At 38.0% G+C, this 14462-nt stretch overlaps 1 protein-coding gene across 2 annotated transcripts in view; it reads right to left on the bottom strand.

The window, feature by feature from the left end:
• Positions 1-218: 218 nt before the first annotated feature.
• The window catches only part of TMEM182 (transmembrane protein 182), a 50074-nt gene continuing 35830 nt past the window's right edge, over positions 219-14462 (bottom strand). For both annotated transcript variants that reach the window (XM_039840125.1, XM_039840126.1), the window contains exon 5: positions 219-2383. In XM_039840125.1, the coding sequence (XP_039696059.1) occupies positions 2163-2383 (221 nt within the window). In that variant the 3' untranslated portion in view covers positions 219-2162. The remainder of the gene's footprint in view (positions 2384-14462) is intronic.

The following is a 14462-nucleotide window of genomic DNA, read 5'->3' as shown; positions in this document are numbered from 1 at the left end:
TGACAGCGAACACAACTCAGCTTCCCCCCTTCTGAGGACTGCTGGTAAGTAGATCAGGAAATGTGCTTGAATTAATGTGATTGATACCTTACAATCATGAAATACTTCCAAAGTGTGAGTCTGTGTAAAAGTGTCACACACATCAGATATTCAGCCAATTGTCTTATGATAAATATATGGTAGCCACATAAGTGCATTAGAAAGTGAGGATAACCACCTGAAATTTATAAATGTTCAAACCTTTACTGAACGCAACTTGTATATGAAAATTAAATGACATATAATACAGCAGGAAAAGGCTCCATTCCAAAGTTCTGCAAAACGGAATTGTATTTACAGATGACACGAACTAATCAAATACATCTAGCATCGTCTGGAAAACTTAATGACATGCCATAACTTAATATCACAGTCAATATGCATAATAGAACCCATAATTACTTTTCTAATAATCAAGCCAAAAGCAAAGAAATAAATGAAGCAATATAAAAATGAAACAGAAGAGAAAGGAAAGTGCCACCAAATTGTTTATGATATAAACTGAAATGGCTTGAGAAAGCAGTTAAACCCCTGAAGCTTTTTATTGTTGTTATTTTTGTTTTTACTACATGCAGTCCTAACTGTCCTTAATCACTAAAATGCCTCTCCTTACTATTATTTTGCTATTCCTCCAGAAATCCCCCACTCCCATTGAAACACGGTTTAACGGAAAGTAAGAGATGTGGAGAGAAGACTCTGGCAATCTCTCCATTGGGGGACAGCTGGATAGAAGGCAACAGTCCCTCGATCCCACAGCACCTTCTAGGTGATCACCCTTAATTTACCTCTGAGTCCTGTCTTCAGAGTCACAACAGCTGTGGAGTAAAACGCTGCCCCTGGAACACAGCTCACTACCACACTGTACTTGGTTCCTTCGCTACCACCCACCTCTCCCTGGTGAAGGCTTCCAAACAGGACTGAGGTTTCTCAGATGGATTTGAGTTCAATGAAGACTGGTTCCAAATAAACCTCTGTGATATGCAAAATGTCTATGCTAGTAAATAATACAGAATTATTCCACTCTGCCCCCCACCCCTGCTGCCAAAAGCAAAAGTTTTCTTTCAAGAGGTTAAAGGAAATCACAAATCTATAAATGTTAATATACCTGTTGTAAAGATGGAGGAATTGAAGGACGATAATTAAGGGAATCAAATGATCAGAAGAACTACAACCCTTGAAATCTTGGGGAAAATTCATATTTCATAGTCTTTAATAAAGTTCCTCATACGGAACTATTTCGAGCATATGAAAAAGCACATTTCATCAATGAATTTTCACATGCTGAACATATTAGCAATATAATTTTAAATGGGAATTTTAAAATATCAAATAGAGTTATATACTAAGCTAAGGTTCTTGCTTTTTACATATTTTCAACCATATTAAGTATACAATTAACTCACTTTAAGTTCTTAAAAATCCAATCAGTATCATAGGTAATTTGCTGTGCAGATCTGCTACTTTTAAATATAGTTTAAGGTTGATGTAAAATTAACTGAATGAAATTAGGTATCCAAACTACTGTTGGTAAGAAAGTGGAAAAAGTACACATTCTTAGTTTTGTTGTGGCCCATTTTAACTGATGAGTTTGTGTGGCCCCAGCTATAAGAATAACTGCTATCCATTTTTAAGTAACGAATACTTTGCTCACAGGAGTCAGTGAACGTGTATGTGGAAATATATGTGTGCAGAGAAGAAACGGAGTAAATTCTCTGACATTTGCTTCCATTCTTAATTATTCTCCAAAGATTTTTTTTTAGGTAGCAACAGAAGTAAATGCCAAGAAGGCTTTAAATCAAGTCCTGATTTGCCCCGGCTGATGTTACGCTATCGTATTCGCATTCTGCGCGAACTCTAACCAGTGCAATTGAAAGGGAGGCCCTGTTACCTGATCCCTAAAGAACCAGGTTTTTGATAGCATTTAGATAAGGTGGAAACAGGTTGGTGTCTGGAGAGATTCTAGAACCTTCTTATCGGAGGAAATCACAAGTAAATGGTTAATTTGAATAGCAACTAAAAAGTTTCACCAATTAACTCTACCCTGGGGTCACTGAAACAAAATGAAAAAATAAAAATTTGTTGTTTTAAAATCTCTCAAGAAAACACTGGTAGCAATAGCCTGATTAGTGGTGAATCTGAATATGCCGCCCAACAACTAGAAATAGTAGCCCAGCGAGCAAAGAAAACAATATGCCCGCTGGGGCCAGAAAAAATGACCAGCCATAGAGAACAGAAGGGGTAAAATCCACGCAGTCTTTCATTTTCATGTTTTTGTAGCTTTCGATGTCAGCCACGGCCTGGACCCAGATGACGTACAGTGTCACCACCAGTGAAAACAGGACGCCTGAGAAGGATAAAACAAGAGATCTTTAGTCTTTTGGAAGATGTTTTCCCAAGAACACTCACCAATCATTTGCCCAATGATATGTTTCTAAAAATATATTTCTAGCTAAATCACCTATTTGTGTCAGACTTTTATTATATACTTTACATGCACACCATTGATGTTTAAGTTTCAAAGCACTGAGAAGAAGTGAGGGCTACAGCAGCTTTAGAACCATGGCAACAGCTGACTTGCTTTTATCAAGTACTTACTGTGTTCCGGGCACTGTATCAGGTGCTTGTGGACATAAGAGTCAAAGATTCCTGCCTAGTGGAATTTATTCTAACATTTGTCCGTCTTGACTGATGCCTGGTTTGGGATGAGCACTATCATACATTGTTTCTTTTGCTATGTACTATAAACTGGTGAAATAGGTATTCAAGGCATGCACAAACACAGCCAGTAGTTTTCAGAGTTGATTTTCAGCTCAGGTCTTTCCGACTATTGTTATATTATTATAACACAGATAACTACTGCTGCAGTTAAATAAAGCCATGGAAATAGAAAACGAGGTAAGTACCAGACAAGAAAGAGATGAAAGCCCCGAACTAATGTAAAAGAAAGCACATGATTCTTGGAAGTTGAAAAATATATACTGAAGATTGGTTACAGCATAGAAAGAATGAGGGAGGGGACTGATAATGAAAAAGATTCTGCGGATCGTAAAACCACAGGTTTGAGATCAAGAGCCTATTAAACAACAAAAAAGGATGGAGTGAAGAAGGGAGGAGGGAGGGAAGGAGAATAGGAGGAAGAAAGAGGAAGGAAGAAAGGAAAAAAGAAAGAAAGGTAGGAGGGAAGAACAAAGGAAGGGAGGGAGGAAGAAAGGGGGAAAGAGAGAAGAAAGGAAGGGAGATAGGGAGGAAGGAAGGAAGGAAGGGAGAGAGGGAAGGAGAAAGGAAGAAAAGTGCTTAACCACTAACTAGAAGGCAACATTACGATTTATTCACAACTTCAATGTAACGGTAACCCATCTGTTCAAAAATACTGTTAGAATTACGAGAATAGAGAAAATATCATACTGTTGGACCCTTGACCTGAACAAGCAATGTGACAGAAGAGCTTCACAGATGCCAAATTATGAGAATACCACTAAGCACATCCTTCTCCATGGGACCATTACTGTAATAACAGAAGGAAGCAATGGGGCTGCGCTGAGCTGCAAAGTCTGGAGAGTCAGCTAAGCTGATTCGCTACTGAGTGCATGGCAGGCTGCACACACACACCACACAGCCTGAGGGATTCAAATCTGTCCCAAAGCAAAATACACTTGAGGTCACTTGCTATTTGTCCAAAAGTTCAATTGAAACTTGTCAAAGATCTATTATACTCTTTGATTTAACAAACTGACCCTCAGGTATAAAATCTCCATGTTCTAAGTGCTAGTCTGTCTGAAAGAAAACAGAACTCTGTGACCAGGAGCAGAGACTGAGGCATATTGGCAGGACAGAGTTGCTTTTTAAGGGCCTAGCCATCAATCACCCTTCTCGAGTTAATTGTGCTGCTATAGTATTTAGGGTGTCTTCACTCTGGGCCATCAGTTTCATAAGGATCTTAAGAGGTAAACACAAAAGAAGAAGGGCTTATAAATATGTCAAGGTGCATCCATATCAGCGCTAAAACTTTCTCATAATCTTGATACAAGCTGCAGAGCAATGAAGAACTAACATAGATGCTTCCCTAATAAGAAACATCCTTCACACTGTAGTCTGTAATGTAAATGCAAATCCTGGAGCACAGAATAGAGCAATTTAACGACTGAACAACAACCATATCACAGGCAAACAGCAAAGTCATAGCCGGCGAGCAAACTCCTCACAAGGCCGTCCCTCAGATTTTGACAACAATATGGCAACACCATGTGTTGTCTAGCAACTCTGCATTTTAATAAATTTTTTTCAGCAAATATATAGACAGTGTCCTCTGTTAATGTAAAGATTTGGCTTAGTTATTTCCATACTATTTGTCTTATGCAAATGTTTACATTGCAAACCTTTGTTATTATTTGTTGATATGAGTTTTATTTTCCTCGCTTCATATGAATCTCTTATGCTTTCAGATATTTATATAAAGAAAATTGCCTTTGTGAAAACCAGTAGGCTTATACACATTATTTCAAAAGTTATAAAACCCATTTCTGAATTTAGAGTATTTAGAAAAAGTATTGCAGGTAATCATGTAGATGATTCTTAACAAGGAAGAATTAACTTATATTTAAATATTGCTGCTATTTGAAGAGCAATTAGATCCTGAAAGCAATGAATAATAGATAGCTCTATCACTACAATCTTTAACTTGTTCACTAATTGAAGATACAGTCCATTTAATTCATATCAGATCAGTGTATGATTATATCTTACCCAGGGGTAAGATGGTGGTTCCCTGCCCATTCAATCACCAGTGTTTTATACGTGTGTGTGCACACACGCACAGAGAGACAGAGACAAGGAAAATGAATTAAACATGGGGAATACTTACAGCAAAGGCCACTGGTTTAGCTGCAGTAGCAGCAAGAATTTATGCCAGGGTCCTGTATGAGGTATGTGGCTAAGAGAGAAGCCAGGAGACTGTTAAGTACAGGTAGACTAATCAAATAAATAAGTACATCGAGGTTAACTGGAGCCATATTCTTCACTTCCTGAAAAGGGAGTTACAAATGTGAAACGGGGAAAGCTAAAATGAACTCTACAGTGTTTGTTCGGAATTGAATGTATCAGTGTGAATTTATGGTTTTAGATAGATAAGTGATAGATAGATGACTGATAGACAGATGAACATGTAAGTAAAAGTGTGTGTGCATTTTAAAATGTAGCTGTGCATGTATGTCTAGATATACTTCCTGGCTCTGTTCTCTGACAGGGACTGGGATCAACGACACCCCAGAGCATGGAGTACATTGTCCATATCTTGGCTTCTAAATACCAGCAACCGGGGCATCTCAAACTGATAGCTGAATTCAGGCTGGAATAGAAAGTACAAGGTGAGTCTGGAATGTCTCGTTATACCCAAGTTCAGATGTGCTCAAAGAGTGATGGGGGTGTTCAGAAGCCAGCTCGACGGAGTTTCCCCTAGCCGATTCCAAGGCAATCTGATTACCAAACAAATGATAGTAGCAGATTATGTGTCACTGAATAAAATAGGAATCTATATGCCCACAGTGATATAAATAAATGAGTGAATAACAAGTGAGGGGAAGGGAAAGCTTTTCCTTACAGAATGCTAACGTATAAATGTAGAAGAAATAATTAAATTAGAAATCACCACTTGGCAATCATTTAAGTAATAATTCAGGCAAGAAAACGTGGATGAAATTTAGATGAGAAACAAATATTTATACAGGCTCAAAGTCTCTTCCCACAAAACAATTAAAAATTGTAAAGAGGAAAATGGTTACTTAATACTAAAGAAACCTGGTAAATACCACCTTACTCAAGTGACCAAAGTTAACATCACCAGTGACATGACAAACTGATGTCACTCACACTGCATGACTTGCAATGAGAAGAATATAGCATCACTGCTATGATATTGCAGCCCAAAATGAAGAGCCTAAATCCAATCATGAGGAAAAATCAGACAAACCAGTTCAGAACATTCTAGAAAAATTGGTTCTGTATTCCTCAAAAGAGTCAAGCTCATGGAGCTTAAAGTAGGACTTGCAAATTCTATGTACATCTTAAAATATTTCCAAAAAGTGAAATGAATAACTAAAAAAAAAAAAGAGAGAATGTGGCAAAAGTCTGTGGCTATGTATGTTATAAAGTGCGTATGTTGGGGAGTGGGAAGAGAGCATGTGTGTTTATATACCCAGAAAGATATCTTTTTTGGTGGGATATTATGACGACTAATAAATAATAATATTATTGATTTGGTCCACCTGTCAGGTAGAGCATCTCTTCTAGGGCAATACTCATACTCTGGGAAAATGTTAATTATTATCCCTTGATATCTTAAGTCCCTCATTCATAAAAACATAACAATAACTGTCTTGAGTAACAAGTGAGTTACATTTCAAATCTACCTGCCACAGGGATTTTAGCAGGAATTGAAATTACTAATAATATCTAGGTAATAATGTATTTTTAAATAAAGTTATATTTAAAGTTAATCATATATGTTGAAAGCATAATTTGCTGCCAATTAAATTTTATAATACCTATTTTTCAAACTCCAACAAAAATTCATAAAACAGCTTCCTGGAGGCATCATCAAAATGTGGCCCCAAATCCCATGAAGATCTACGACCGTTAAAAAGTCATGGAGAAATAATTAAGTCACCAGGAACACAGAAGTTGCTCTTCTTATTGGTAGTGTAGGGAAGAGCCACTCAAGCTTATGGTTACACATGGATTTTCTTACAGAGTTGAAAACTTTTCCCTCTAAAAATCATGACTTCAACTTGGAAAGCATTTTTTTCTGAAACAAAGGTCAGAAAATTTAGTCACAAATGCCATTAGGAACGCAATTGCTAATGATATACAATATGAAAATGATCACAATATGGAAGCAAAAACAGAAGAATTTCCCCCAACATCGAGTCAGACTGACAAATAACACTGAATGCCCTCAATATTTTACAGAAACAAGAATGAAAACAGAAGACATACTATAAAGATCTTTTCTGCTATATTTCTTTAAAAAACAGATTTCAAAATGCTTTCTTAGGAAAACATTAGCCGCAGAAATGAAAACTTTCTTCTTCAGAAACATAAACAAATGCCAAATGCCTATATCCTTACCTAGAAATACATGTACCTGTATTTAAAATTAAAAGCCTATGAAAACTATTTATGTATCTTCTGCAAGTTTAAAATCAAACTTGATCTTTAACTACTTCCATGTAATTGATCTGTCTTTGAAATGTGCTTGTGTCATGGGCGGTTATTGGGTACTTGGGAAAGAATCATAAATTCTAGAGAAGTCACCAGCCTCTCTTAGTCATGCTTCCACTCAAGTTCGGTGGTAATTCATTTCAGCTTTCAATAGGCATAGGAAAGGCCATAGAATGCCATATCTAACAACTCTATTACGAAGGAAGTTAAAACGAATAGCAAGTTAGAAGCAGAATAGTTTGTCTCTTCTCAATTTGGAGAATGCATACACTCTAGAGATAGGGCAACATTCAGTCTGGGCATCTACAGAGGACTAGAGAGCATGCTTCATAAAACTTTGGGGATATGACAGCAGTAGCTTATTTATTGTGTCTATTTTCAGAGGATGGAGATGAGCTCTGCAGTCATTAATTCTCTACCAAGGTCAAAAGGTTCACGCATAACTCAAACAGAAGCCCTCATAGTGGGTGTAGCACCTTAGACATCCTACAATAGAAAGGAGGTGGTAAGGGACTCGGTTACTTTTCTAGGCGGAGCTCCCTGGAAGGCAGGGGGAGAGTTCCCACTAACTACAGAAGTAAAAAACCTGGAGGTGGGTAAGGGTCCTGAGGATAGCAGTAGCACTAAGGAGATGGGAAGCATAGACCCAATGTGCCCGGAGAAAGAACTGAAAGGAAACTCGGTAAGTTATGTATGTACTATTATTTTCTAAAAGAAAATACAGCAACTCAGCAAAAATATACATAGCAGATCTTCATAGAAATGCTGAATGGCATGATGACCAATATCCCACAAGGGGCTTTTGCAGAAGATACATAAATAGTTTTCATATAAACAGTTCTTATATTAGACCACACAGCACTAACATTTTAAGGTATTAAATTAAGCTCCAACGGCTTGAAGTTTCCTCTAAGGGGTAAATAATAATAACAGTCTTTTGTCTTTGGATGTTTTTACTCAAGAAGATGACTGAGAAATAGATATAGTTTGTTTATCTATTTATCTCTTGGTGAACATTTGGGTTTTTCCTAGGTTTTGGCTATTATAAATTAAGCTACTATGAATATTTTGGTTCGCGATGTTCTAGCTCAAAGTCTTGAAATGATGGATACATTTCCTTAGACAAATGGTTCTGAGAAAAAAACTGGCAACAAAATCTTTTCACAAAACACAGTCTTATACCAAATTGATAAAATAGTGCTGGGCTTACTGATGCTACAGCAGTGACCTGAAGCACACCTGTTCACGCTTACTGCCCGCCTCCCCCAACACCCTAGCAGCCCTACTAAGCTATACTAAGAATACTGTTTTTTTAAAAAACTACCTTATGTTACCTTCCACAAACATCAATTTGTCAACAAAACTTTGACAGTTATTCAATAGTGCTCACTGAGCAATTACACTCTCCAAGTGCCTAGAGCAAAAAGATTTTTTATGACTGGTTGTTTTGAGCTCCTTCTTTAACTTTCACTATGTATTATTTGACATATATAAAATATGACATACAAATGAATATTATGAACTCTCATTATAAAATGAACCCTGTCGACTGCTCCCCAATCTAGGAACAAGACCACCACCCTCAAACCATTTTTTTTTCTCAGAGTCCTTTGGAAAGAGAGTTGCCCTTCAGATATTCAGGAAGTACCTGTAGGCTTTAATTCCAGGGATAAAATTTAGAGACCTAAAAGAGCGATTCTCTTGAGAACTGGCAAGGAATGTGACCTCCTGGGATAGAATCGTAGAGCCCCCTCAAGATATGGATAGCTTTGGAGTCCAAATGGATTATGTGATTTGAGCCCTACATGCATATAAGACTGTGGATAATATCTACAAATTAAGTTATATATCAGGTAGTTACATTTAAGTACATATTTTGAAAGTGTAAAACAGTAATGTATTAAATGCAAACACTTAAAATTGCCACAATATCTGCAAACCAGTTTTGACATGTATTAATGATTAATATACTAGTAATCTTAAAAATTGCAGTGTTTGAGGCCTTTCTCAACTTTTAAGGAGCCCTATGTGTCATGCTAAAGGAGGACATGGCCATTAGTGCAGGCCAGATCTATTCCAGAGGCTAAAATGTATACTTATTTCCCTAAACATTACATGATGGGGAAAGAAAAATTTGCCAATCCTACATTTTCTAAAGAGTAATATTGTCTTTATATTGTAATGTACTTTCAAGTCTCATATCTATTAGTTCATTCATTAAAAAAATTAGTGCTTCTACCAATGACATAACCACTGTTTGATACATGCTATTAATTTTCAGGTTATCACAGAATGTAATAACATCCATCTTCATGAATCTTGTTTTGTAGTAATCGCACAGTCCATTCACATCACAGTGGGTTGTTCTATCTCTGTTCACTATCCCCAGAACCTTCATATTATAGTTTAATGTTAATATAAATCTTTAGAATAACAATATATGGTAGCTTGTTCTATTGTATTGATTTTGTGGAAAGATAATTATGGTTCATTTAAAGTTATTTCTAAACTTTTCTGAGTAATAAATGATTCTTTTGAACTTCTCCTCCCCTCAAAAATAGATTTTTCAGGGAACATAAACTAGAAGTTCTTAAAAATAATTTAAATTGTATTTTTGTAATAGTTCTTTCTTTGTAAAATTAATGTTATTGCTTTTTCTTATAGCTAAATTATGTTCATTTTTACATCTTGTATTTCAGAAATTATAAAACTACTGACACATAACAGTCTACTGTAAATATTCTTGGCTTATCTCCATTCTTTATTTTCTCAGACTTGCTCTCCACTGATTTTTCTCCAATTTTCTGAGATAGCTTGAATAGTTTTATATAATTATAAATTTCATGACTGTATATTTTCATTATATCTATCTGATTGACAAATATTCATTGCTACCCACACTTCATCATACTACTTTCCAAATACATGAATTGCCTCTTCTCTTTCATTAAGTTGACTGAACTTAGATACTGTCCATCAGAGTTCTCAAATATTTATCGGCATAATAATTTTAGGCACTAACCATCCAATATATTCAATACTCTACTCTTTTCAGAAACAATTATTGACAGAGAATGATCATGAGGGTGTATCTATTTCTACAAGTCATCAGAGATTTAATCTGAAAAGCAGAGTTTCATTTAATGCCAAGGAAGTGTTTGTTGATTGAGTTTCAGGAAGCAGGAAGTGGTTGAAGAGAACAAGCCTACTTCTCTGTATCAGTTTATTAGTAAAATGCAAGTGCCTACCACAGAAGGCAGGAATTGATGGTAACTTATCAAGATGCCTGTAAGCTGGCAAGCGCATAATCATTATTGGCTAGATGATGATGATGATGATGATGATGATGATGGAGCTTTAGCATGAGATCCTGCTAATGGCTAGCAAACAGTGTTCTCTGAAACTTTTTAAAGTATCAGAGCACCTCACATGACTGGGCTGTTACAGGACAGGCCAAGAGGTAAGAGAATAAACTTGTCACGGTGTCTACTAGTTCTGGGATTTCATAGAAGTGAGGGAAAATATGCTTCAATCATGTCTGCCAATGTCTTACTGGAATTCTCCACCAGGTGGCACCAGTCACCCCACAGTCCCACTACAGAAGGTTTCGGAAAAGAAAACGTCAGGTGGACCCAGACTTGTGCTGTCACACTAAAGACATTTTCTGCTTCAAGGGTCCAGTTAAGCAAACCTCTTGTCTGTTCCCAACAGCCCCTTGGTTATAGCAGGTAAATATTCCTTCTAGGACTCAGCATATGTTGATCTGAGGGTTCAGATCAGTCTGTACCTATGTGCTTCTCTTTCTACACAAGAAAGTATAAAGTCCTCGGAAAACACATAACAAAATTTGTGTTTTGCCTTATCCATTCACTGATAGCTATTTCCAATTTGCCTTAGCCATTCACTGATAGCTATTTCCGAGCAAAGTGACTATTTGTAGGAAGGGTGTGGAATGAAACAGAATACTTACACAGAAATGAAATCCCTTATAGTACTGAGTAAACAGATTTTAATGACACACATTCTTTGGAAAAGGGGAATGAAGCACATGAAACTCATTCTGCCTTTCCACCATGACAAACCTAATCCCAAACCAGAGATCCTATTTATAGGCCAGAAATAATCTTGTCACCTTACACATCTGAGAATTCCCTCTCAGAGTGGAAATTAATTATACCACATAATAATGTGGCATGTGAGCAAAAGCATTCATTTGCCAGGCCTGTCACTCTGTTTTTCAGAAGAACAACACGGATACATTTTTTAAATGGGGTGGGGAACATTTATTTAAGTTAGAAGTTTAAGTTCTTCTAGAAAAGTTCCACCAAAGTAATTACTGAGCTGGCCTCTCACTCCCTAGATTTGTCAAGGCAACACCCAGACCATAACCCAGAATGTCTGTGACAAGGACACATATACCAAGCCTAGGGGGCGGGGGTGAAGACTCATGGGGAGGCAACATCTCTCCCTAGAGAAATAGCTCTATGTCTCTTTTCTCTTCTTCACACTCTCCCTCCCTTCCAAAGCCTCCATTTGGCTGAGATGCTGGACACTCATGGAACTGAGTTTGAAATGCCCCCCTTGAATTCTTCCTCTGGGAACCCATCTCCTCATTTCAGTGTCATGTATCTACCAAATTGGTGTCCCATTCGAAACCAAGTCAGGACAAGTCTGATTCTAACAGCCTGTGACACATATTTCAACTAATAAGCCATGTGGGGAAAAATAAACTTGCAAAGAAGTATCTGAAGAAGAAAAGTAATAAGGCTTTAAAACATTTCTGTAAATAAAAACTCTTCCCAGCTCTCTTCTATTTAATATTAACAAAGGTTGACTTACTCTAGCACTTGACATTTATATAAAATGTCATAAGAAGAACATTAAAATTCCACATCAAAATTTTAAGGAAGGCCTTCCCACATTATAATAGCATCAGTATCCAAAACAGTAATTTTCCTTAACAAATTCCCACATATGACAACTAAAGGCACACAGCAAGTGTACAAAGCAGGTAGTTTTAGAAACAAAAGAGTGGCCAGTTCTTCAAGACCTACTTAAAAAGGAGATCTAGTGTACTAAGCTTTTGGATTGAGCAAAAGGGAAATTTGAGCTGTCTTTCTACAGTTCATAAAAATTGGATAAATTAGTTCTACTGTAAAAAGTACATCTGGCTGGTATATCAGTAATCAATAGTTTTTATTAATTACTTTTTATTTTTCGCCTCCCACCTCCAACAAGCCAGAGCTCTGAATAAAACATTAGGTCCTGGACTTTGGTGGAATATTCTATTCCCTGTCAGCAACTTATGCTTGTGATTTTCTCTGGGGAGTCTACTTTCTACTCACTAAGAAAGGTACAGAAGCTTCGAAAAGCCATTCTGGCAAGAATTCACTGGCCTCTCTGGCCTGTTCTCACACGGAGGCCCTTTTGCTTGTTCAGAGTAAGCAGCTGTTTATAGCTTGGCTCTTTCACTATGCAGACATGGAGACAGCAGATGCAAGCACGGAGATGCGTGTGCCGTAAGTTCAGAATGCCTTCCTCTAGGCCATCAGCAATTGTGTCCTAATCCCTTCCTGCTCTTGGTCTGTGTTTCCCCAACATGCTCTTCCCCTGCTCCAACTGCTGCCATGTTCTGCTTTATCAAGAGGAAGACGGGAGGGGCCAGCCATGACAGTGAGCACCTCCTGTGAGCCATGTGCTTAGTCTCAGCCAAAGGAAAATGAACATCCAGAAAACGTCCCTTGGCTTTTGTGAGCTACTTTTTCTAGGATTAAGGCAAAAAAAAAAAAAAAAATCTCTTCTGTTATGCATCCTTCATACCTATCTCATGTAGAAATAAATGTGGTTTGCTGATAAGCTACTATAAAATCCATGGATCTTTTGAAAGAAAAGGGAAACAAGCCACAAATACGATTTACTTCTGATTCAGTATTACCTGCTAGATATGAGAATTTTATATTCCCTCATAGCCACGCACCTCTTCTACCTACACGACTTCTTTCATGAGGGTTGATAATCAGAAGGAAGAGGGTGGCCAGAGATGGATGTACTTCAAGCTCTTTGTCCCACATGGCAGAATACTCACAAAGTTCACCCCAAGTCACTTGGTTCATGTCTCTGAGAACCAACAATATCTTGAGGAACAACTGTCTGGGAGAGCAGCATACTCCCCACAGTCACAGAATGGGGCAGGAGCCGAACCACAAATAAGGGCTGCTCTCTTTCTCTGACCGACAAGATGGCTCGGCAGCCTCAGCAACTTGGGGGCCTAAAAACACAGTTAGCCAAGATGCAGAAGTGTTTGAGGCACCTCTACCCAGGTGAGACTCTCAAGCTTTACACTCAGCAGAAAAAGGTAATCCCAGTTTGTCATTCAGAAAAAGGTGATTTCAATTGTGGAGGAAAGTCTTTCTATCCTGATTTGCTGGCAAAATACTTATTTCTAGTGTTTGTGACTCATCACCCAATGCCAGTGTCCCAGAAAATCCAGACTGTGTCATTATTCTTTCTTGTGCACTGGGGGGGAGGGAAGGGTGTAACTGATGCACAGCAATCCTTGCATGGATGTCTCCTTGCATAGGCATTAGAAATACGCAGCTGTCTAATAATTTTCTCCATATTACTCAAATGTTTTGTAACGCCATGCCTACCCATTCTACCTCCTCCTGTGCCTCTCCTGTAGCCTCCAATATCACAGGGTGAGGAGACGACGCGAGTCATCCCCTTTGCATCTAAGTTTTCCAGGAGTCCACATTAAAACAAATGTCACCCATAGTTGAGGTATTGTGGAGATGTGTGATAAGAGTCACTGAAACACAGGCTCAGTGTCATACCATCCTGACTGTTACCATACATTTGGTCTAGAATCGAATACCCTCAGGGAGCACGTGGCCTGGCCTGCCTGAGGAGGTATCTGTCCAGTGTAGGGAGTGGCAACATACAAAGCCTCCAAGGCTTGCTCAGAGCCAGTTGCCAGAGCAAAGGGAATACCATGGCCCCCGCCCCTTATTCACACCAACAGCTGCAACGTTAGCATGTCCAGCCACGTGCAGAACACCCCAAACTCTTGTCTTGCTGATGCCAGAGTCGTTCTATGTGCACATATCCAGCAATGGCGACCTGGAATTTGGTTCCTTCCTGTACCAAGGCCATCTATCCAAATAAAGAGAGACTGTCCAATCTTGTTTGTGGCATTGGTAAAGCAGCCA

Source organism: Pteropus medius, unplaced genomic scaffold (genome assembly GCF_902729225.1).
Source record: "Pteropus medius unplaced genomic scaffold, Ma_sr-lr_union100, whole genome shotgun sequence".
NCBI classification, from domain to species: domain Eukaryota; kingdom Metazoa; phylum Chordata; class Mammalia; order Chiroptera; family Pteropodidae; genus Pteropus; species Pteropus medius.
The sequence above is the reverse complement of the archived record's forward strand: the minus strand, read 5'-3'. Positions and strand labels throughout refer to the sequence as shown.